Here is a 23,208-nt window from a genome sequence, read left to right as displayed (position 1 = left end):
CTCCTCACTTTACTCACAAAACTTTAGAAATATGTTTGGTTTTATTCATCAATGGTCTTCAGTTATAGTTTAACCATCAATAATGAGCTAAAATACTGATCAAGTATTTGTTTGTTTTTTAGTTTCTTTTGCAACTTAGCGTCAACTTATTTCTGTCAAATTCATAGACTTTTATTATAAAAGCAGATTCCAGTTATGATGCTGAACTCTTTTCATGTTTCTTTGAAGGTCATCTGTTCTCGAGCAGGTTGTTTTTGTGAGGACGAAAAGGAAAGAAATACTTTTGATAATGACTTCCTGTCGGGTGAAATATTAACCACAACGCTCTGAAGTTTCAACAAGAAGAAAGGGAGATTATTTATGATGGAAAACAGACTTTTTTATAATTTTATGTAATTAGAAACAGAGGATGTGTGTGTGTGTGTGTGTGTGTGTGTGTGTGTGTGTGTGTGTGTGTGTGTGTGTGTGTGTGTGTGTGTGGGGGGTGAGGGGGGGGACTGGAGTTACAGGCAGAACCAGCTTCCTCAGAGCTGCTCGGCTCGCTCGTCCACTCTTTCCAGCAGAGATGCTGTTTGCATGAAGAAGTGAAAAACAACAAGATGACAGGAAGAGAGAAGTTGTTTTTGGGCTGTTGTGTAATTTGACCTGATCTGTTCAACGCACCAATAAATGCAAATATGTCGAGCAATCAGCCAACAATGCGTTTATCAGTCCCGAGTACAGCAGTAAAATCACGCAGCGCTGAAATGATGCAGCAATAAAAGTAATCTTATTTCCAGACGTCCAGCATGAAGGAGTGGAGGATGTCAAAGTCCAGAACACACCTAAGAAATGTGCCGGACGAGATGGAAGACACCTGCAGAGGAACAGGAAGAAAACAGCTTCATTTATCAGCTGCTTGTTGTTGTTGTTGTTGTTGTTGTTGTACAGCAGTGGGCGATATCAGAGGGGGACAGCTCCACTCTTTGTTCAGGAGACGTGTTTTCAGGTTCTCTGTTTGATGGAAAGGAGGAAGTGTCCCACCTGTTCTGACTGATCTGATAAAACCATCGACAGGTCGAGGAATACAAATAAAGTCACTTCCCTGATGGTCACGTTAAAAGCTGAAGTCCACCAACAGGTCGGGTTTAGACACAAACTCACAAGTTTTAGTCATCAAAGGTTGACATCTCTATTTGTGTTTGAACAATGGATGAACACAAAAAGATCAACGTTTAGAGTGACTTGTCTTTATTAAATATTCATTCAGAAGCAACACTTTGAAAATCAGTGGTTTGATATCTCTGTCACATCTTAAAGAAATCACATAGCTTGAGAAACCTCTGGAGCCTTTAAGGTGATCTCATTTCTGTTTCTTATGTTGTCTGTGCTGATAACTGTATTTGTGCTGCTCTTGTCCTGTTTAATATTTAATCCTTTTATTATCAAGTACTTTGCAGGAAAACTTGTGTAACTCACTTATTGTGCTGCAAATGCCACAGACAAAAGGGAGTTTGGTCTTTTTTTAATGCACGCGTTAAAGACAGCTTTGCAATTGCAATCACAATTAAATTTATGAGTAAAAGTATGAACGGAGAATAAAATGATCTGGATTTAAAAGCAATTATCCTTCAAGGTTTACAGTTTGAGAACTTTTGCTTTTGATCTATGCTGATGGACGAGGCAGGAGTTTTGAGTTTAAGGTTTGAGGACTGTGTGGGTTATATTTGCTCTCCAAACTGTCTTTTATGAAATTTAAAAAAAAGACACAAAATTATCTGAATATGGAAACAAATCATATCTATGCTGATGGAAATTTCAAGGTTCTTTCAAGGTTCCTGTGGACTTTCTGGAGTCTAGAGGCAGTTATGTGTCGTAGGTATGGCTGCAGACAGACAGACAGAAAGACAGGCAGGCAAGCAGTTAGACAGGCAGACAGTTAGACAGGCAGACAGTTAGACAGGCAGGGTCCTCCCACATAAATCAGTGCCAGAGGAAAGAGTCGCTTCGGCCGCTGATTCGCTGCGCGCTGCGCTCGATCACGGAGCTGTCGTGATTCTCTCTCAGACCGGAGAGGCGGCGCGGAAAGTCGCAGCTCAGTTAAAAGTCAAATCGAGAAAACACAAACAGAGTTGGACTTCAGGGCGGATTTACTCCTTCTGAGAAGAAGAGGAAAGAAAAGGAAGAAGAAGATCTGGATTAATCAAAGTTCACCGGTTTAAAGTGTCGGGTTGAAATGACAGAGGACGCCTCTGGCCGGTAGAAGAGAAGACTGCTTGGTGTTTTGAGGATGGTTATGTGTGTTTGAGACGTCACTTGCGGGGGGATTTTACACAAGGATGACCGCCGGGATGAGGAAGCTGCAGCAGGTGCTGTGCGTTTTGCTGCCGTGCGCTCTGCAACTGTGCCGCGCTCAGACGCAAGGAGGTGGGCGCGCGCGCGCACACACACACACACACACACACACACACACACACACACACACACACACACACACACACACACACACACACACACACACACACACACACACACACACACGCATTTTTGGATTATTGAATCAGGATATTTACATTTTGAGGAGTTTCCTGCCTCTCGCTGCTGCGCTGTAAGAAAACACCTCGGCTCTCAGAACCTGTTCCGCAAACGTAAAACTTGTTTGCTGTGACTCACCTGCACCTCTCCCACGACTGTGTGCTTTATCATGTTGCTCTCAATTGTTTCAAGGTTTTGGACAGAGTGGCCCAACCTTTCCCCGCCTGACGACCGCAGGCAGCTCAGAGTTTTTACTGCAGCTGAAAAACTTGATCTCAAGTCTCTTTTTTTCTCAGTGTAGAAAACCGATGAGAGAAGTATTCTGATTTATCTGTAAGTTGAAGCACCGCAGTGTAAAAATGCTCTAATGCAAGTCAGTGGTGGAAAAAGTATCCAGATACTTTACTTCAGTAAATATACAGCAAAGTAAAAATAGTTCATTTCAAGTAAAAGTACTGCATGAAAAAACCTACTTATGTAAAAGTACAGAAGTATAAGCAGCCGAATGTAGTTAAGATATTAAAGTATAAGTCCCGGTTTGGTCCCTCTGACTGATTTATTATTATATATATATATGACATCATTAGATGATTAATACTGAATCATCCTTGCGTCAGCAGCTGTTGCAGGTGGAGCTGCTTTTAAAACAATTTTTAATCCAGTTTAATATCCAGATAAATGTTAGATGATTACTGGGAGAGAAAAAAACAATGTTCTGATCCAAAAAAGTCTGTTTTCAGTTTTTAGACTTTTTCTTTAATCTTTGATCTTTGGTCAGACATCAGATCATTTAAATATTTATTCAAATAAAACCATGTGAGAATTTTGAGGGGAAAATCCTTATTTAATCGAGGTTTTAACAACTCATAGACATCTGAAATGATACATACAGACTGATTTTTGTAGGAAGCTAACAAGGTTGAAAGCTACTGAATTAATGTTTTTTTTAATTTTAAAATCTATTGTGTCAAATCTTTATTTTAAGTGTAGTTTGTACTGAGTCGAAATTACGAATATTTCCCTTTGAGATGTCATAGGGTGAAAGTACAAAGTAGAAATACTGAAGTGGAAATACTCAAGTAAAAGTACCTCTGTACTTGAGTAGATGTACTGCTGAGTGTTGTGACGTGTTGTAGGCAGAGCGATGTTGTGATTTAAATCCCAGAGAGACTCTGAACTTTGACCTTCTGTCCTTGTTGTTGTCACCTGGCTGCAGGTGAACCAGACAAAAACAGTGTGAACATGAACTCATCGATCTTTAATGACGCGTCTGAAACTTGAACAGTTTATTATCCAAGGAGAAGGTCATGTCTTTGTCTTCAAAGTGAACGTTGTGCTCCAATAAAGATGCAGAAATTGTTTGTTTCTAATGGTTGAGATCTGCAACAGTATAAATATTTCCACAATTTCAGAGCTTTAATTTGATGTCAAACAGCTCCTTTTGTTTCAGTTTATCAACCTTCAACGTCTCAGAAGTCGTATTTTAGGTCATAGAACTAAAGAACAGTTTGTTTGTGATGTCTTTTAATGTAAAACTACAGTAAACAAACTTCACATAAAACTCCAGAGGGACTCAAACAGGTATTTCTAACTTGCAGTATTTGTAAATTACAGGCGTTGTGCCAACGAGAAAAAAAAAGGATTGTTTTGCTCCACAAATATTATTATGACAAAGCGGTGTGTTAAAGTTGTGACGCATCAAAGAGCATCGCAGAAAAATCTGATTTCACATCTTCAAAAACAAACAACAACAAGGTGCCACCCTTTGACTTCTGTACTTTTACAGGTGTGACTGAACCAAATCACTGAACTGACAAACAACAAATATACTGTCGCTCCTGTTGAAGCACGAAGTTCAGTGTGTGTGTGTGTGTGTGTGTGTGCGTGTGCGTGTGCGTGTGTGCGTGTGTGTGTGTGTGTGTGTACGTGTGTGCGTGTGTGTGTGCATGCGTGTGTGCGTGCGTGTGTGCGTGTGTGTGTGTGCGTGTGTGCGCGTGTGCGTGTGTGCGCGTGTGCGTGTGTGTTAGTGTGTGTGAAGTTTTCTGCAAATCAGGAACACAGAAAACAAATCTTCTGGTTGATTTGTGCTCAACCTCTGCAGGTGAAGCAGTGAACTCACCACAGAGTGCAAGCAGTGCTCAGGTATCCTTTGTGAGTCCGCATGCACGTGTGTGTGTGTATGTGTGTGTGTGTGTATGTGTGTGTGTGTGTGTGTGTGTGTGTGTGTGTGTGTGTGTGTGTGTGTGTGTGTGTGTGTGTGTGTGTGTGTGTGTGTGTGTGTGTGTGTGTGTGTGTGTGTGTGTGTGTGTGTGTGTGTGTGTGTGTGTGTGTGTGTGTGTGTGTGTGTGTGTGTGTGTGTGTGTGTGTGTGTGTGTGTGTGTGTGTGTGTGTGTGTGTGTGTGTGTGTGTGCACGCTCACTGGTGAGGTATGCAGTGATCTGTGTGCCAAGTTTCTGTTTACCTCAGTCATCGTCTGAGCTGCTTTTATTGAGCCGGTTCACCTCCTCCTCCCTCCATTCTCCTCTCTCGCTCTTCTTCTACTGAAACCTCGGTAACAGACGAATGAAAATAAGAGCTAAACCCGATCCGCGTTATGTTTCCGTCATGTGTTGGGGGACAAAGACGGCCCACTGCAGGGAGTTGATGTGCAGACAGAGCGCGGCCTGGCTGCCCGTCTCGATGCACCGCCACACTTGTTTTGCACTCTTTAAAAATAGGTCCATTGTGTTCATGTGTGTGTTCATGTGTGTGTTCATGTGTGTGTTCATGTGTGTGCGTGTGGACTCAAACCCCCTCCACCCCATTCTTCTGTCCCTCCATCATCCATCTGCCAACACTGAAAGTCTCTTTGACAGAAGAACCCACTCAGCCTGTTGGGATGTTCGGCCTCCGCAGCTGCAGCTGCTCTGGTCTGTACATACGGTCACATACTGTCCTGCTGCATGTGCACCGGTTCGTCCGCCTCTTTAGTGGGTTGAGCGTGTGCATGCTCTGCATACTGCGCCTGAACATACATTCGCAGGTGTTATTTCCCAATAGCTAATTCAAACAGTGGAGAGTCAACAGCTCCACTGATCGCTGCTGAACGAAGGCGGATGAAGAGCTTCACCCTCCAGCAGTTTGTGGACTCGTATAAATTTAATTAAGTGGATCATAATAAAGGTTGGCCCTGTGATGGACTGGTGACCTGTCCAGGGTGAACCCTGCCTTCGCCCAAAGTGAGCTGGGATGGGCTCTAGCACCCCCCGTGAACCTGTTCAGGATAAAGCGGGTGTAGATAATCGATGGATGGATCATAATAAAGAAAAGTTTCTGAATAAAGTAACTCATTGTTATAACAACAGAACCCTGACAGTTCTGCAGGAAAGTTGGGAAACCAACATACAGATGTGGCCCATTAGACATACGTTCCTTCCTACTGGGCGTTTACCTCGAGTTAATTTAACCAATCAGCAGGTGCCGAAACTGTCCGACACGCTGTCCATCAAAGTTTTGTTTTTGTTTTTGTTTCCTTTTAAAGCTGATTTTTAATGAACACCACCAGCGTCTTTTCCCCCGTCCAATCACAGCGAAGGAGAGGCGGGACAAACGCGGTTAACCACCGATACTGCTCTCCGATTGGTCCACTGTTCCGCCTTGAGAGCGGCTGTGCAAACGCTAATACGGGCCGAGTTCCCAAAACTGAAGCTGCACTCGGCTGCAGATGGCCCAGATTAGCATTTCATTTCTATGGCCTAAAAATTTTAACACAATTTTTAGATTTTGTTTTATTTAAATCATTTTATAGGCCTCAGGTAAAAAAATAAATAAATACTCAAGGAAGGAGAGCAAAAAAATGATAATTGTCAAGCTTTTACAAACGCGTCCTGTAATACAACTCGTTCCAGAGTCGGTGCCAATGCTGAGCTTCATATGTTAAAGAGCACAGTTATCACCGGTTTAGTTACAGGTACAATCAGAGATGCTGCTCATTTCTAACAGCTGCTGCACGACTGTTAACACATATTTAATTTTTTTAAAAGGAGCCACACGCTGGTTGTTTGTTTCATTTGAACCACCGGCACAGAAGAACTGCAAATTTCCTCATTCCTACAAGTCTGCTGACATTTTGTAAAAGCACCAAAAGTCCTTTTTAAAAAAAAAAAAAATTCTGCTCCCCAGTTTGTAACACAGGGTTTCTGTTAAGTTTAGTCCCCTGAAGCTGAGAAAACACTGGTCACATGATCAGGGTTATTCTCCAAGACTTCAAGAAAATAAAAGCTCTTCTTTAGAGATATTTTACACACAAGATGACTCTCTGAGTATGTAAAGGGTCAGTTCACCCAAATCACAATAAGAAAAATGGAGTTTCTACTTTAAGGTGATGTCTATCCATGCAGACAACTTACATTCAGGATGTAAGATCGAACCTCTGAGCCTCCTACAGCACAGTAATTTAAAGATAAACTATATTTGTTCTGTTGAACGCACAGAAAAATGACCTTTAAAGAAATCAACAACAAAAAACAACGTCCTTCTTATTATTGACAATTCACAGACGTCGCTATTATGAGTTGGAGATTATTTCTAAAAGTCTATTTCCATTCACCTCTATATTATTATATATTATATGTATACTATATTATATATATTCTGTATTACACTATATAAATATAATTTAGTGTGTTTTGGTGAACTGAGTGTTCAAACTACATCAATCTTCTGGTCCAGAGCCAGATCCTGTGAACTTGCTTCTCAGAAACACAATAAAATGTCTCTTATCAGGACTTTATGAACGCAGGACAATGCTGGTTACGACCCTGACACACACACACACACACACACACACACACACACACACACACACACACACACACACACACACACACACACACACACACACACACACACACACACACACACACACACACACACACACACAGTTGAGTTTTCATCACTTCAGAGGACATCACATTGACTTACACTCACTTCCTGGAGACTTAAACCTGAAACCAAGCCTTCATATTAAACATTTTATGATTATTGGGAACTGATTTTGATCCCCAAACGGGAGGTGAGTAAACAGATTAAAGTCCCCACATCATGAGTAAAGAAGTACACACACACACACACACACGCACACACACACACACACACACACACACACACACACACACACACACACACACACACACACACACACACACACACACACACACACACACACACACACACACACTGCTTTGACCCGTCCACTCCATCTGTGCTGTGAGGTTAATAATCATTAGTGTTTTCACGCTCTTTTGACCCTGCTGTTCTTCCGGGTTCGACAGATGTCAGGAATGTGTTTGTGAGCGCGTCAATCATGTGACCTGTGTGTGTGTGTGTGTGTGTGTGTGTGTGTGTGTGTGTGTGTGTGTGTGTGTGTGTGTGTGTGTGTGTGTGTGTTTGACTCATGTTCAAATCATTACAATGAAAATAGATAGTATTCAATAGTGACTGCTTTTTAAATATAATAGCAAGCAGTTAGCAGTGTTGACAGATTTATAATCAGACTTTTGTTAAAGGGTCAGTGCAACAAATTACACAATTTTAAAACTTGCATGCAGGCACATATATTTTAAGGTTCAGTGTGAATTATGCTTTTTAAGAATATCTGATCTTTGATGTCCATTGCTCATAAAAATAAATAAAAACATGCTTCTTCTAACTTCAGCTTGCCTGTTTTCAACTTCCCTTCAGCCTCCCAGTGAGAGTTGTTTCTCTGCATCGGTTCATTGCACACGAGAACTCCTAATAGCTAAAAAAAAAAAAAAGCCCTCAGTTTGTCTGAAAAGTCGCCAAAACATTTCTGGAGCTGGAGCGAATGTTTTCCTGTATTTTTTGGTTAGCTGTCAGAAATTCCTGTTATTATAATCTAAGATTTACACATTATGATCATAAGTATGTAAAAATTGCAATTTATAATTTTTTTTGGTGAGATTTGGGAGCCCGGTTGCAGGGACTTCCTCAGTGAAGTTGGGGACTGATGCTGGTCTTTAAGGCCGGTTCCAGTTCGGTCCAAAGGTGTCGTAGATGGAGTTGAAGTCAGGTGGAAACTAAATAATTGGAGGAAGAGGGCCCGAACCATGAAAATCAGTCCCAGACCAAAAGCACGCGTACAGCGGCGCCAGATTTCTGTACATAAGTATGTTTGTGCAGATCAACAGACATTTCTCTGACCTCGCTCCGGTTCTTCCATTTTCTCTCTGCTGCTTCTCTGCTGTCTGACATTTGAATAGCAAAGCAGCCCTCGAGTGACGCTGAATGGCTGAACTCCTACAAACTATAAACAAGGCCTCGTATGTTTGTTGGATGTGGGCACATGCCCTGTACACAATCTTCAGTCTGTTTCACACTGTTACAGTAAAGTCATTCATACTGAGCCAGCTCAACATAGTGGTCGTAGTAAATGGCATAAGACGGTCTTTGTAAAACACTACGCTGTTTTCTCATTAATGTTTTATTAGAATTTCTGTGGGATCATTTGTTGTGAAATCATTGCATGATCATCAGAGAGCGCTTTTCTTTTTGACTTTTGTGGTACTAAACTACTAATAAAGTGATTCACAAATAAAAAATGTTTTCCTAAAACAGCAGTGTGCTGTAGTTTAAAACAAACATTTCTCAAAACAGGACAGCATGGTGTGTTTGTTGGGGGACTATGTTCAGTATAATACACACTCAGGGGTCTAATGAGTATTTATGGACACCATAGATGCAAAAGTGTCTTTAGCTGCAATACCAGCGAGTGCCACTAGAGGTCGGCTCCAAAAAGCCTCCGGCTCCATTGACTCCCATTCAACTTCTCTCATCAAATCCAAAGTGAATAAAATGTGTCCATCAGTTATCTCGGTGTTGTTAGCTAAAGTCACTCCTTCTTATTAGTTTTCTGGAGGTCCATCTGAAAATAATCCCTCATTCATTAGAAAAGAAGATTCAAGAAGACCTGGTTTTGGGGGCGTGTCTGTTTGATTGACAGGCCTGCGGTGCAGTCAGGTTACAGCTATCGGTGGGCGGGATGTAGTATCGTCAGGTTTCCAATCAGATCGGTCAGATCCACCACTGGCTCCTCCCCCAGCTTGTCCAAATATGGTCACTTCCTGCTCCAAACCGCTCTGAACTAGTAAAGATGGTGACAGACAGAATCTGAACTGGAGGATTCATAACGTTCACAAACCAACGATGACATCACTGCTGGTTGCCGGTTAATTTAACTGCTCATGTTCACTGTAGAGACGTATCATGCAGTGCAGTTTTTGGACAACACCGGGGACATTAACTATTCCAAGCTTTGGCTACGCAGACAACACCTGTGAGACGTTAATCCTGGGTTTGGTTTCTTTTAGTTACGTAAGAATGTAATCGATCATGTTGATGTTAAAAATATTTACAAGAACCTGCTGAATCTTTTTCCCTCCCAGTGGTCGTTTGCTTCGGCACCCAGAACGTTCTGAGCACGACCGGGAACTCGGAGATCCAGTACAACCTGATGAAGAAGATGTACACCGGCTGTGACATCGTGATGGGCAACCTGGAGATTACCATGATGGACCACACCAGAGACTTCAGCTTCCTGCAGGTGAGGCTGTGAACGTCACAACAAGTCTGCAGAGAGCAGATCACCGATAGAAGTGTCACTCAGAACTACCTACCGGTCTAGACAAGGATGTGAAGCAACCTTTTTCAGTCTCCGATGACGGGAACAATCCTTCATCTAAAGGTCTCGTTAGAAGTAAATATGTGTCGTATAGTCGAGGACTAAAACCAGATTTCCACCTCGCTTTGGGTTTTTCTGGATTTAGTTTCCCCCTGCAGATAGTAGCTCATCAACATGGCGTCATCACTGCAGCGAAGTAGATACCTTCACTATTGCTTTTTTTGGTTTTTTTGGTTGCCATTAATCGAGTTGTCCAGTGAAAAAAGAAATGCAGCCGCAATAGCAGCTTGGCTCGTAAACAACGGCGGGTTTGTGCAGGATTGTGATGATTCTCTCTGACCAATCAGTGGTCCGCAGTGTTTTCAAGTCACCTTTTATATCCGCTCTGCCTGCTTGGAAACCTTGATGGAAGTGAGACCAAAAACAGTACCAGGTATTATCCACAACTTTTATTAAGAGTGAAACGCGTCTGTCTTTTGCGTTGGTTGTGCACAACCTCAGGAATTAACGCAACGTGTACGCAAGATGCAGTATACACGTGACCTGTAGGGGCAGTATGGAGGGAGAATAAATGGAAACAAGTCCAAGACCGAGTGTAGATGGAGCCGATTCAGAATCAGCAAAGTAGTGACCCCCTTCGAATGTCACCATGTTTGTTGTTTACGTCAAGAAAACCAGGATGTTCTAATGGTATCCTTGTTTCTCTGGAGCGCCCTCTGGTGGGGTCCTCCAGCAACACGCAGAGTACAGAGGCGAGTGTGTGAGCGATAATCTTTACGGATCCAAACCAAGAATATCTCCGGCTTAAACTGAGTCGTGTTGAGCTGGAAGTAGCAGTAAAAAAAAAAAAGGGCAATGGCTGACAGCTTCAGTCGCCACGTGATTAAAGTCCAGAAACCGTGTTAGCATGAAGGTTTGCTCGGCCCCTCCAATCAGAGACGGGGTATATTGGGCGATTAATGCTGATTGATTAAAGCCTGATTCAATAGTTTCCAAATGAAGCTTTTTTTCTTTACGCCTTTGTGTTGTTTTATTTCCCTTCAACCTTGCAGTCTATTAAGGAGGTGACCGGCTACATCCTGTTCGCCGTCAACGAGTTCAGCCGCCTCCCGCTCGACCACCTGCGTGTCATCAGAGGCACCATGCTGTACGAGGACCGGTACGCCTTGGCCGTGATGGTCAACTACCAGAAGGACGGGCAGCACGGCCTGCAAGAACTGGGCCTGACACACCTCACAGGTACGCACGCAGGAAGTCCGTCCGGCTGATGTACGCGGTGTGTTTAACGTGTGGGAGGCTGAAAGCGGAGCAGATAAGAGCTCCGGCTGGAGGTGACACACTGCGACTGTTGGAGCTCCCACGCCCACGCAGCGCCACCACACCTGCAGCGTACCGGTCGTCGGAGGACGTGTACACTGGCAGTGATGTGAAGTCCCAGGAATGTCTCATGCGCTCAACCGCCAGTAACACGAGCCGCGGCACATCACGTCCGCTTGTAGTAGTAAACAGCGAATGGCAGAGTTGGATGCCGATGAGTCACGGGCCTGCTCGGGCTTGCTCCGCTAACTGTCTCCTCCCCGTTTACATGCATGTGTGCCGTCCACAGAGATCCTGGAGGGAGGAGTCAAGATCATCCAGAACAAGTACCTGAGCTTCGCCCCGCAGGTGAACTGGATGGACATCGTGAAGGATGGAGCAGCTCACATTATGATCGACGACAACGGGCCTGAGAGTGAGTAAAAAAAAGAAAGATGAAAAATGCACATATGAGCATCAATCACATTAAAGGACGGGTTCAAAGGTCAACGACATGAACCGTGTTACTGGCCACTGTAATTGCTTCTCAGATTATCATTGGTGGTTCAAAAATGTTTTCCTAAAGTGATGTTATTGTAAGAAATGGTTAACGAGATCCACTGTCTTTGTAAAAATACATTTTAAAGTTCAGCAGAAGTGAACATGAGAGTTCAGCAGTTTGACTTTCAGAGTTACAGGTTTTTTTGGTGCTGATTTCCCTCGCTGTGTTTCTATCTCTTCATCACAGCTCGGCCAGAGCAGGAAACACTGACTGGTAAAATACAAAGAGGGAATTAGTTCGTTTTTTCTGAGGCCTCACGTTAGCTTTAGCTTAACTTTCACTTTATGGAGCTGATCTCGAACAACAAGGACGAATACAGCAGCCAATAACACAGACTTGAAAAATGTGAACCGATTCTTTAATTTCAGACTTTTGCTTTTATTTCCTACTGATAATATAATTATATCTCAGAGCCTTGTGACAAAGCGTGTGGAGACATAATGTGTTGGGGTCCAGGAAACAACACATGCCAGATCTGTGAGTGACATCATTTTTATTTCATTTATTTTTGTACTGCAGTGATTGGCGCCTTTAACTAGAGTCACGGGTGCTGAAAGATTTGTTGATTTGATTTTTTTTCCACCATTTTCTATCATTTTGATGGTAAATACTGTTTGTGTCACATTTTTACTTCAGTCTGAAGTTGCTGCTGCTGCTGTAATGAATCAAACACACTCTCAACTCTTTTTCCAGTGACAAAGACGGTGTGCGCTCCTCAGTGCAACGGCCGATGCTTCGGCAGAAACCCGAGCGACTGCTGCCACAGTGAGTGTGCTGGCGGCTGCACCGGACCGCTGGACACCGACTGCTTCGTGAGTGTGAAGCTTCAATATGGCTCTTTTTTAGACGTAGAGAACATTTTGACATGTCACAGTATATAAAAACACAGATTAAACTTGGTGAAGGCTGAAAAGCTGCCTCATGTTCATATTGTGGCATTTAGTACATTTTTAAACTAAAAAAAAAATCCTATATCAATAATATCTGAGTAACATCTGTATTGTTCCTGTTGTGAAAAGTCTAAATTTCTGCTGTGACAAAGTTATATCGGACACAAAAATAAACCTATTAGTCCTGATCTTTATTGTGCTGTATGACATTTTACAGGCTTGCAGGAACTTCAACAACTCGGGCTCTTGCGTGCCTCAGTGTCCCCAAACTCTGATCTACAACAAGCATGCCTTCAAAATGGAGCCCAACCCCAACGCCAAGTACCAGTATGGCTCCATTTGTGTGGCCCAGTGCCCCAGTGAGTCCCCACATGTTCACACTCAGAGCTCCTACAGTTTCTATTCTTCTGATATGAATGAAGTTTTTCTGTTTGATTTTTTTTTCACAAAGCACCAGCTGTTTAATATAGTCACGGATATCGTTACTCACACGTTATTTTCCTTTTCTTTTTTTTTAATAGCAAACTTTGTGGTGGATGGCAGCTCGTGTGTGAGCAACTGCCCATCTGATAAAATGGAGGTGGAGAAAGATGGAGTGAAAATATGTGAACCCTGCGGAGGCCTCTGCCCGAAAGGTATTTCATCAAATTATACAATTTAATCAGGACTGTTGTTTTCTGCAACTGAGACACGAGCTAAGTTAAATCTCTTACTCTGGTCATTAGTGGAAAGAAGTATCTCTACCTTAAGAAAAACTGGCAAAATCACATTTAAAATTTGACTAAATTACAGAAGCACTGTTCAAATTATACTTTAAATATCAAAAGTAAAATTATTGTCTTTTATATTACCATAATGTATATAGCTGGTGTTGATGGGGCTCGTTTTACAGCCACTGCTTTATCGACTGTTGAATAATTAATCTGCAGAAATATCTGACTGATTTGTTGATCATGTTTTTATCTGTAAAATTACAAGCAGCTAAGTCATCAAAAATTACCCAATAAAATCTATTAAATGGAACTAATCAAATATATTTCAGAAGTACAGTTTAGTATCTGATTAAACGTACTGTGAGTACGAAATTGCTTACAGGGTGTTAACCCTTTGTTTCTCCTCTTCCTCTTCTTCCTCTTCTTCCTCCCAGCCTGCCACGGCACAGGAAGTCCAAACAGACAAACCGTTGATGCTCGAAATATCGACAGTTTCATAAACTGCACGAAGATCCAGGGCAGTCTGCACTTCCTGGTGACGGGGATAGATGGGTAAACAAAACGTTTACTACGTTTAGTAGCTCTAAGAGTGTTTTTATTTGTTCTTTATTTATGCCTTTATTTTTGTGTCCTTGTTTTTCCTTCACAGTGACGAATACAACGACATACCAGCCCTCGATCCAGAAAAGCTGAAAATCTTCAACACGGTGCGGGAGATTACAGGTGTGTGTGTGTGTGTGTGTGTGTGTGTGTGTGTGTGTGTGTGTGTGTGTGTGTGTGTGTGTGTGTGTGTGTGTGTGTGTGTGTGTGTGTGTGTGTGTGTGTGTGTGTGTGTGTGTGTTGTTATGGTCAGACTGCTTTTGTTTTTAACGTCACGGCCTGGTAAAAGCCTTTGACACTCACCATCTCCTCTTTCAGACATCCTGAGTATCCAGTCGTGGCCTGGAAACATGTCGGACCTGTCGGTCTTCTCCAACCTCCAAACAATTCAAGGCAGAACTCTTTACAAGTGAGCAGCTGTTGTTTTTTCTCCAGTCGACTGAGGTTGTTGTTGTTGTCTCCTTATAAACTGAACCTGAATCTGATGTTTGTGTCTTGCATCTCTTTATTTCCTTGTTATGTCATTTTTACCGTGTGTAGAGGAGTGAGCTCTAGAAGGTACAGTAAACATCTATAATATTACTCAATATCATTCTTACAGGGTTACAACCTTGAATAGGAGAACTTTAGTAGCGCTTAAAATGGCACTTACTTTTATCACTTTGTAGTTTGGCTTTCTTGAAGAAATTGTATTTTCTTGATTCTTGTTCTTCTGGTTTTGTACCCTCATGGTTGAAATGAACTTATTGTAAGTCGCTTTGGATAAAAGCGTCAGATAAATGAAATGTAATGTAATGTAAATTCAGCGCTGGGATCCGGTGATTAAATTGGTGGTGGGAACAACTCTTTCATGATTTCACATAATATCTCTTGCATGCTCTTTTATTGGCGTGAATATTTGGGGATCAATGAGTCTGCTTGGATTTTGTGGAAGCAAAGAGAAAAATAATCACTACTGGCTGCTTATATACAGCTGAAATTTAAATACTACAAAAATGATATTGTTGCTTTTAAGTGTTTTACATTGAAAATCATTTATATTAAGATTTTTGGGTTTGTATTCCTCTTTGAAATTTTAAGCACATATTTACACTTGCAATTCGAGGGACTATTTTGTATGGCATTCAAACAACAAAATAAACTACTGGCTGCTTTTGTAATGCTGAAATTGAAATTCCATAAAATTTATACCGTTGCATTTAAATATTGTACACTGAAAACCATTTATATTAATATTGATATTAGTGAGTCAAGAAAAAAGAAAAGTTTCCCAAATGCTATCGGTGAACTTCAGACACTCAAACTCAAACGCTGCGGCCACCAAGATGTTTTGCCTTTAATGTGATCCAAGGGGCAACAGGAACAGGACACTGGTTTTTATTTCTAAATTACTAGAAATTTTAATTTTCTGTCTGAATTTTTACAACTTAAAAAAAAAAGAATGCTTAAAATTGTGTTTCTAAAAGTGTAAAAACCTGAAATTACCAAGTAAAAATCAGAAGAATTCAAACCTCATGAAGCCAAAGAGTTGATTTTCAGAGTAAAATATTCAGCTGCTCATTAAATTCAGTTTGCTTTTAGAGTGTTTTCAACAAAATTACAATATTTCTAACATGTAATCACTTTATCCACTTTTCCAGGGGCTACTCTCTCCTGGTGATGCGGATCAAATCTCTGACCTCGCTGGGGTTACGCTCGTTGCGAAAAATAAACGACGGCGGCGTCTACATCACGGGGAACAAGCAGCTGTGCTACCACAACACGGTGAACTGGACGCGCATCCTCGGCAGCAGCTCGCGTCCGCAGAGACGCCAGAAGCACATCGACGTCAAGGAGAACCGACCCTTGAACGAGTGTGGTGAGTGAAGCTAGAGCTGATTGTCTTCACGGCCTAAAGACGATTCATTTCTATTTAATTCATCTCTATTCTCTCGTGTGTGCAGTTATTGAGGACCACGTGTGCGACCCCCTGTGCTCCTCTGATGGCTGCTGGGGTCCGGGGCCCAACCAGTGTGTTTCCTGTAAGAAGTACAGCCGAGAGAGAACGTGTGTGTCGGACTGCATGTTTCTAACCGGGTTAGTCTTCACGAAATAATAAAAGTGTCCCAAGTGTTTGAGTGACAGATTTGGAGAGTGAAAGACTTTTCGCCCTGAATTGCAGGGAGCGGAGGGAGTTTGCTTCTCAATCACGGGAGTGTATGCCGTGTCACCCGGAGTGTAAAGTCCAGAAGGGGAAGGAGACCTGCACCGGCCCGGTATGATTCACGTCAGGCTTTAAAGATAGTTGAAAACACCTTTGGGAACAAGCCTACCGCTGCCCCCTAGTGGCATTACAATAGACATGACTAAACTGTCCCCCTCTTTCTCTCCAGGGAGCGGATCAGTGTGTAGCTTGTGGCAGCCTGCAGGACGGTCCTCACTGTGTGTCCTCATGTCCCGAGGGCGTGATGGGCGGGGAGGGAGTCATCTTTAAATACCCCAACAAGCAGGGCCGCTGTGAGCCGTGCCACGTCAACTGTACCAAGGGGTAAGGAATGAGGAATGAAGCTTGTTGTTTCTCCCAGGAAACTCATGCACGGTCCTCACATTTTATTATGAATAATCGTCCTGCAAAGATCCACAATCTGCATCCACAATCCACACATTACATATTCTTTACGTGTGTTGTGTTCAGGTGCTCCGGTCCGGGCCACAGGGACTGCGCGGGGTCTTCGCGGTACATCTCCGGGTGAGTTCTCAGATCATTTTGACGTATTTTGTGTAATTTATTTTCCTATCACCGCTGATACCGTGACATCCTCTTCATCTCCGCCATTAGACAAGCGACCACGGCCATCGTACTGGGAGTGATCGCCCTCATCTTCAGCTCCTTCTCTGTTTTCGTGCTGACCGTTCTGTACCGCCGAGGTCTCGCCATCCGACGCAAACGAGCCATGAGGAGATACATGGAGAGCGGAGTGGTCAGTCAGAAGCTGGAGTTGGGAGCCTTATTGTGCTTTTGTGCTTAATTTAGGTTTGTTTTAACATACAGCTTGTGTTCGTACAGAGTTTTGAGCCTCTGGAGGAGAAGGGGTCGAAAGTTCACGCCCGGATCCTGAAGCCTTCTGAGCTGCGCAAGATCAAGCTGCTGGGTAATGGAGTGTTTGGATCGGTCCATAAGGTATTTGTTGTTCGGACAGATTCCTGTAAAATACTCCTGCTGCACATTTGACTTTAACCGAACAAGTAATGAATGTCTCTCTGCACTTCACAGGGCATTTGGATTCCTGAAGGAGATACGGTGAAGCTTCCCGTGGCCATAAAGACAATTCACGATCGCACCGGTCGACAGACCTTCTGTGAGGTGACAGATGTAAGAACACTTCAAGAACCAGTCTGCCTAACGCAGCGGCCTCCACCCTTTCTTCTTCTGAGAGCTACTTTCACAAAATTAAAGTGTCTGAGAGCTCCTTGTGTTCAGTGACATTTATTCACACAGCTGAGCTCCACCCAAACCAGCTGAATCAGCATCTTTTATGTGAACAACAATAACAAACTGACTGCCAATCAAAACAGCTTCAACAGCACTTGCATGATTTTTCAATTGATTGATTTCTGAGCAGCTGCTTGTTTCTAGCTCAGTGTGAGAGTCTCTGCTGTGTTTCTGTCCTCTGATCTCTGTGTGTCTCACTGTGGGCGGAGCTCCACCTCTGCTGTGTTTCTGTCCTCTGATTTCTGTCTCACTGTGGGCGGAGCTTAAACCTCTGCTGCACTGACAGAGGTGAAGAGCAGGTGGAGGTAGCGAGGGGAGATCGTCCACTTGGTAATCCATCGCGTTGATAGCATTGTTTTCACGGACAAGTTAAAATATACACAGATAAATAAAGCTGAAATGGATCACCGAATATTCTTGGACGGGCTGAGCTACTCAGAACCAGTTGGCGAGTTAAAAGTAGCTCTCGAGCTACTGGTTGGAGACCCCTGGCCTTACATATGTCTCCTGAGTATTAATTACTGGAAGCACTGACACTTAAGACATAGATTTTTTGGGGTTTTATTTTGAATGAAATATTCCTTTAAAACCAGAATTCTCACTAAATGTTGACACTGAAATAAATCCCTACTGATGTCGCTGCAGCACATGATGGCCATGGGATGCCTGAACCACATCAACGTGGTCCGGACCCTGGGTATCTGTCCCGGCGACAGCCTGCAGCTCGTCTCCCAGCTCAGCGGTCAGGGCTCCCTGCTGGAGCACGTCAGGAACCACAACAACAAGCTCGGCCCGCAGAGGTTCCTCAACTGGTGTGTTCAGATCGCAAAGGTACAGGACTTCTTTTTTTAAACTCATTATTTGGTGTATTTCGCTGATAGTCCGAGCAGGTAAACACCGTGTGATCCCCTCCGTTCAGGGTATGAACTACCTGGAGGAGAACCGGATGGTCCACAGAAACCTGGCAGCCAGGAACGTGCTGCTGAAGAACAACTTCACAGCCCAGATTTCAGACTACGCCATCGCAGACCTGCTCTACCCGGACGATAAGAAGTACTTTTACAACGAGGTCAAGGTCTGTTGTGGCAGAAAAGATGCGATATATATACGAACAGGGTCTAAAATGATCAAAGTTAATTAATAGAGACGTTTTCTGGTTATCAGACGCCGATCAAGTGGATGTCCTTGGAGAGCATCTTGTTCCGCAGATACACACATCAGAGCGACGTCTGGAGTTACGGTGAGTTTCACGACTGTTTATGAAAACAGAAATGTTACCGAGCGCATCTCAGTTGTACCAAAGTGCAGCCGGATGCCACATCAACTTCCTCCCCTTTGTTTAGGCGTGACGATCTGGGAGATGATGTCGTACGGCACCGAGCCGTACGCAACGATGCGCCCGCAGGAGGTTCCTGACCTGCTGGAAAAGGGCGAGCGTCTGTCGCAGCCTCACATCTGCACCATTGACGTGTACATGGTGATGGTGAAGTGTGAGTACCTCTCCACCGGCTCCACAGTCACCTGCAGGCTGCAGAACAAATCAGGGCAGTAATTAGGATCAAATGCAGCAAAAAATCTCGGTCATAGTCGATTGTGAGCTTTCCTTTGATCTATTCGAGGAATTGCCGAAAATTTGGCACAAATATTCACGATACTCAGAGGATGAATTCTACTGACTTTCATGACTTTCTGACTTTTAATCTGCTCTCACTATTACAAATATTCATGGAAATCCATCCAGTAGTTGTTGATTTTTCACGCTTTGACCTGCAGACATCAGTGCCTCACTTTTCCTTCAAAACAAATGAACCTCATGTTCAGCACATTTTAGACAATATGACAGCCGCAAATCTATTTGACTTGTTACAGTTTTTAATGATGATTAGAATATTAGAAAATCAAGACTCTTTTAAATTCCATTAAGTTATTGTAAAACTTTTATTCTTTCAGGTTGGATGATCGATGAAAATGTCCGTCCAACGTTCAAGGAGCTGGCCAGCGAGTTTACCAGGATGGCCCGAGACCCGCCTCGCTACCTGGTGGTCAAAGTAAGACGAGCCCCGTTCACTATTTGAGACTATTTCCACTGTGGATTGAAATATTTAGCTTATTGTGAGTCCACGCACTAACGTACGCGTCACCTCGCTCTGCCAGGAGGACTGCAGCCAACCGGATTCGGGCCCGGACGAAGTGGCCCAGCGGAGTGCAGACCTGGACGACCTGGACGATCTGGACAACCTGGGGGACGAGGGGGCGGCGGAGGGCACGACTCCGGTGCCCCCGTACCCGTCCAGGAGTCTCAGCCGTGTCTCCAGGATGGACACTCACAGGGTGAGGGAAACCACTTCCTGTCTACCGGCCCGCTTATGTTTGCAGAGGAGTTTTCTGTCCTCTCCTGTATCTAAATCTCCTTCCTGTCTTTTCTTGTAAAGGTGGTTCTCAATCCATCGAGCGGGGCCGGATACCTGCCCATGACCCCGGGCATCGACAGCCACGGGCAGGTAGCTAGAACAGGATTCTGTGGTGTCCAGACACTTATGTTATCAGTTTTAAAAGTCAAAATAAAGAAAAGATTGCTCCTGTTTTACTGATGCAGCGCTGTTTTGTGTTGGGCAGGCGACCTGGCCGTCGCGCTCCCGCCTGAACTCGGCCCGCACCGTGTCGGAGAGCTCGGAGGGCTGCGGCACGGCGGTGGAGCTGGAGATGAGCGAGGTCGTCTCTCTGACCGGCAGCCTGAAGAGGAGACGCCATCGCGAGGACAGCGCTTACATATCGCAGAGGGACAGCATGTCCGGAGGGCCGCCGGACACTCCCTCGCCGGAGATGGAGGAAGAGGACCAGAACGGATATGTTCTTCCTGGAGGCAGCCTGGAGAGAGGTGACATCATCATCATCCTAAAGTTACATGATGGTTACTGGGAAACGGGCGATGGCTTTACATTTTGGGAACTTTGTCCAAACGCTGAACAGAACCTCGGTGGCTCGCTATGATGCGTTATATCTCGTTTGTTTGGAAGTTCGCTGGCAACAAGAGAAGAATAAGATCAAGAAGAAAAGCTTCTGCACATTGAATGGGTCCAAAAAAGATTTTTATGAGGACAGCCAAAACATTTTAAGAACATGTCATCATCAGGTAAAGCACAGAGATTGAAGGAAACTGGACTTTTAACGCACTTTACCTTCTTTTTTTTTTTCAGAGAACCTACTTTTCTCGTCTCGCGCCAGGATGGGCAAATCTCACTCATCGAGCCGCCTGAACAACCCAGACGACGAAGAGTACGAGTACATGAACAAGCAGATATCGGTGTCGCCCAGGCACAACAGCCACTGGCTGAAGCCCAACAAGAAACGAACCTCCTCGGTGTCGTCGCAGGCGACGGCGTGGTCATGTGACACCACGCTGTCGGCGGAGGTCAGAGGAGCGAACGCGAGGAGCAGAGACGACTCTGACTACGAGCAGCCGGGATCCAGTGAAGTGGAATACGAATACATGGACATCAGAGGCAGTGAAAAAGAGGAGAGCCCTTCTGAACACGACCCGCCTCCTCCTCCTTCTCCTCCGTCGTCGGCGAGGATGAGAGGAGAGGCGGAGGAGGACGAGGAGGACGAATACGTGGAGGACAGTAACTATCACTACACCAACAGACAGCCGAAGCTGCGACAGGCTCTTCGAGACAGGACGGAGCTGAAGGTTCAGGGGCGAGACGAGGGCGAGGCGTACGAGTACGAGGACATGGACTGCTTCGCCGGCCCGCCGCCTGCAGAGGCGGCGGTGTACCAGAACCTGCAGCGGGACGGAGAGGCTCACAAATCTGGGTTTGACCCCCATGTGAGAGTGCGGGCCGGAGTCGGGGTCGGGGAGTCGGCCGCTGGCGACAGATCGTTTGACAATCCGGGCTACTGGCACAGCAGGATGTTCCTGAAACACGAAGCGGTGCCCACATGAAGAACACTTTGAATCTCACGAACTTCGCTCTGAGACACATCCATGAAGGACCTGAAGTCAGAAATGCAATCAAAAGCCATATTAATAATGTAGCCTATGACACAATAGCAAATAAAATAAAAAAACATGTGCGACGTAATCGTGCCGCCGTCGTCGGTTACAGGCTGACACTGTTTAAAATTAGGCCTTTGATTCGGTGCACTTCCAGATTTAATAGCAGTGAGTGTTGAAGACACTGACAGAAAAAAGAACAGATTACAAGCTATATTTTCTGTTTACATATTGAATGAACAAATTGTGTTTTTTAAGAACTGTGTGGGATTTATAACTTTATGTTTTGAGACCTTTTTTGATGATGATAATTGAAACCAATTTTCTACTCAATAAAAATATTTTGTATAGCAACTTTGGAGCAGAAAGTTTTTATTTATGACATCCATGTTAATCATCAGGGTATAAATCTTTATTGGATACGGAGGAAAAAATGCACAAACTATCCATCGTCTGTCTTTGATTGAGCGTAACGGCCCATCAGGAACAATGAGTCTCCAGTCGTCCATCAGAGCTGCAGCCTTCATTACTCACCTTCATAATTGTGGGTGTAACTTGATAAGTACAACCTGAAACCTTTCTCTGGTTGCTGGTGGGTGCAGGTGAACGTGTCGTTAATCCAGTGCAGGTGAACGTGTCGTTAATCCAGTGCAGGTGAACGTGTCGTTAATCCAGTGCAGGTGAAAGTGTTGTTAATCCAGTGCAAGTTAAAGTGTCGTTAATCCAGTGCAGGTGAACGTGTCATTAATCCAGTGCAGGTGAAAGTGTCGTTAATCCAGTGCAAGTGAAAGTGTTGTTAATCCAGTGCAAGTGAAAGTGTCGTTAATCCAGTGCAGGTGAAAGTGTCGTTAATCCAGTGCAAGTGAAAGTGTCGTTAATCCAGTGCAGGTGAACGTGTCGTTAATCCAGTGCAGGTGAAAGTGTCGTTAATCCAGTGCAGGTGAAAGTGTCGTTAATCCAGTGCAGGTGAACGTTTCGTTAATCCAGTGCAGGTGAACGTTTCGTTAATCCAGTGCAGGTGAACGTGTCGTTAATCCAGTGCAGGTGAACGTGTCGTTAATCCAGTGCAAGTGAAAGTGTCGTTAATCCAGTGCAGGTGAACGTGTCGTTAATCCAGTGCAGGTGAACGTTAATCCAGTGCAAGTGAAAGTGTCGTTAATCCAGTGCAAGTGAAAGTGTCGTTAATCCAGTGCAGGTGAAAGTGTCGTTAATCCAGTGCAAGTGAAAGTGTGCAGGTGAACGTAATCCAGTGCAGGTGAAAGTGTCGTTAATCCAGTGCAGGTGAACGTGTCGTTAATCCAGTGCAGGTGAACGTGTCGTTAATCCAGTGCAGGTGAACGTGTCGTTAATCCAGTGCAGGTGAACGTGTCGTTAATCCAGTGCAGGTGAACGTGTCGTTAATCCAGTGCAGGTGAACGTGTCAATCCAGGGTGAACGTGTCGTTAGTCCAGTGCAGGTGAAAGTGTCGTTAATCCAGTGCAGGTGA

At 44.0% G+C, this 23,208-nt stretch overlaps 1 protein-coding gene across 2 annotated transcripts; it reads left to right on the top strand.

The window, feature by feature from the left end:
• Positions 1–2,017: 2,017 nt before the first annotated feature.
• Positions 2,018–22,081, top strand: erbb3a (erb-b2 receptor tyrosine kinase 3a). 2 transcript variants are annotated; one of them, XM_069707938.1, is made up of 29 exons: positions 2,018–2,406; positions 9,957–10,114; positions 11,245–11,431; positions 11,799–11,924; positions 12,462–12,527; positions 12,744–12,862; positions 13,158–13,299; positions 13,462–13,575; positions 14,088–14,205; positions 14,303–14,376; positions 14,572–14,662; positions 14,794–14,811; positions 15,894–16,111; positions 16,197–16,329; positions 16,415–16,508; positions 16,626–16,780; positions 16,928–16,981; positions 17,072–17,213; positions 17,300–17,413; positions 17,507–17,605; positions 18,371–18,556; positions 18,645–18,800; positions 18,890–18,965; positions 19,069–19,215; positions 19,676–19,773; positions 19,880–20,056; positions 20,158–20,226; positions 20,342–20,603; positions 20,923–22,081. In XM_069707938.1, exons 1-29 carry the CDS (start codon positions 2,319–2,321, stop codon positions 21,669–21,671), a joined length of 4,230 nt encoding a protein of 1,409 aa, XP_069564039.1. In that variant the 5' UTR covers positions 2,018–2,318; the 3' UTR covers positions 21,672–22,081. The 2 variants fall into 2 exon arrangements, with proteins under 2 accessions (XP_069564039.1, XP_069564048.1); XM_069707947.1 differs by lacking the exon at positions 14,794–14,811.
• Positions 22,082–23,208: the final 1,127 nt, after the last annotated feature.

The sequence above is a fragment of the Brachyistius frenatus genome, unplaced genomic scaffold (genome assembly GCF_029030835.1).
Source record: "Brachyistius frenatus isolate BFR_SWC_R1_liver_20210118 unplaced genomic scaffold, ASM2903083v1 Contig_4, whole genome shotgun sequence".
NCBI lineage: Eukaryota > Metazoa > Chordata > Actinopteri > Embiotocidae > Brachyistius > Brachyistius frenatus.
Note: the sequence above shows the minus strand (reverse complement) of the source record. Positions and strands in the feature narration are given on the sequence as shown.

Bases quoted from the DNA above. Each gene is read 5' to 3' on its own strand.
- erbb3a (XM_069707938.1), top strand. From the start codon at position 2,319: ATGACCGCCGGGATGAGGAAGCTGCAGCAGGTGCTGTGCGTTTTGCTG. The intron at 12,528-12,743 runs GTGAGTGACATC...CTCTTTTTCCAG, and splicing joins AAACAACACATGCCAGATCT to TGACAAAGACGGTGTGCGCT. The intron at 16,112-16,196 runs GTGAGTGAAGCT...TCGTGTGTGCAG, and splicing joins CCGACCCTTGAACGAGTGTG to TTATTGAGGACCACGTGTGC.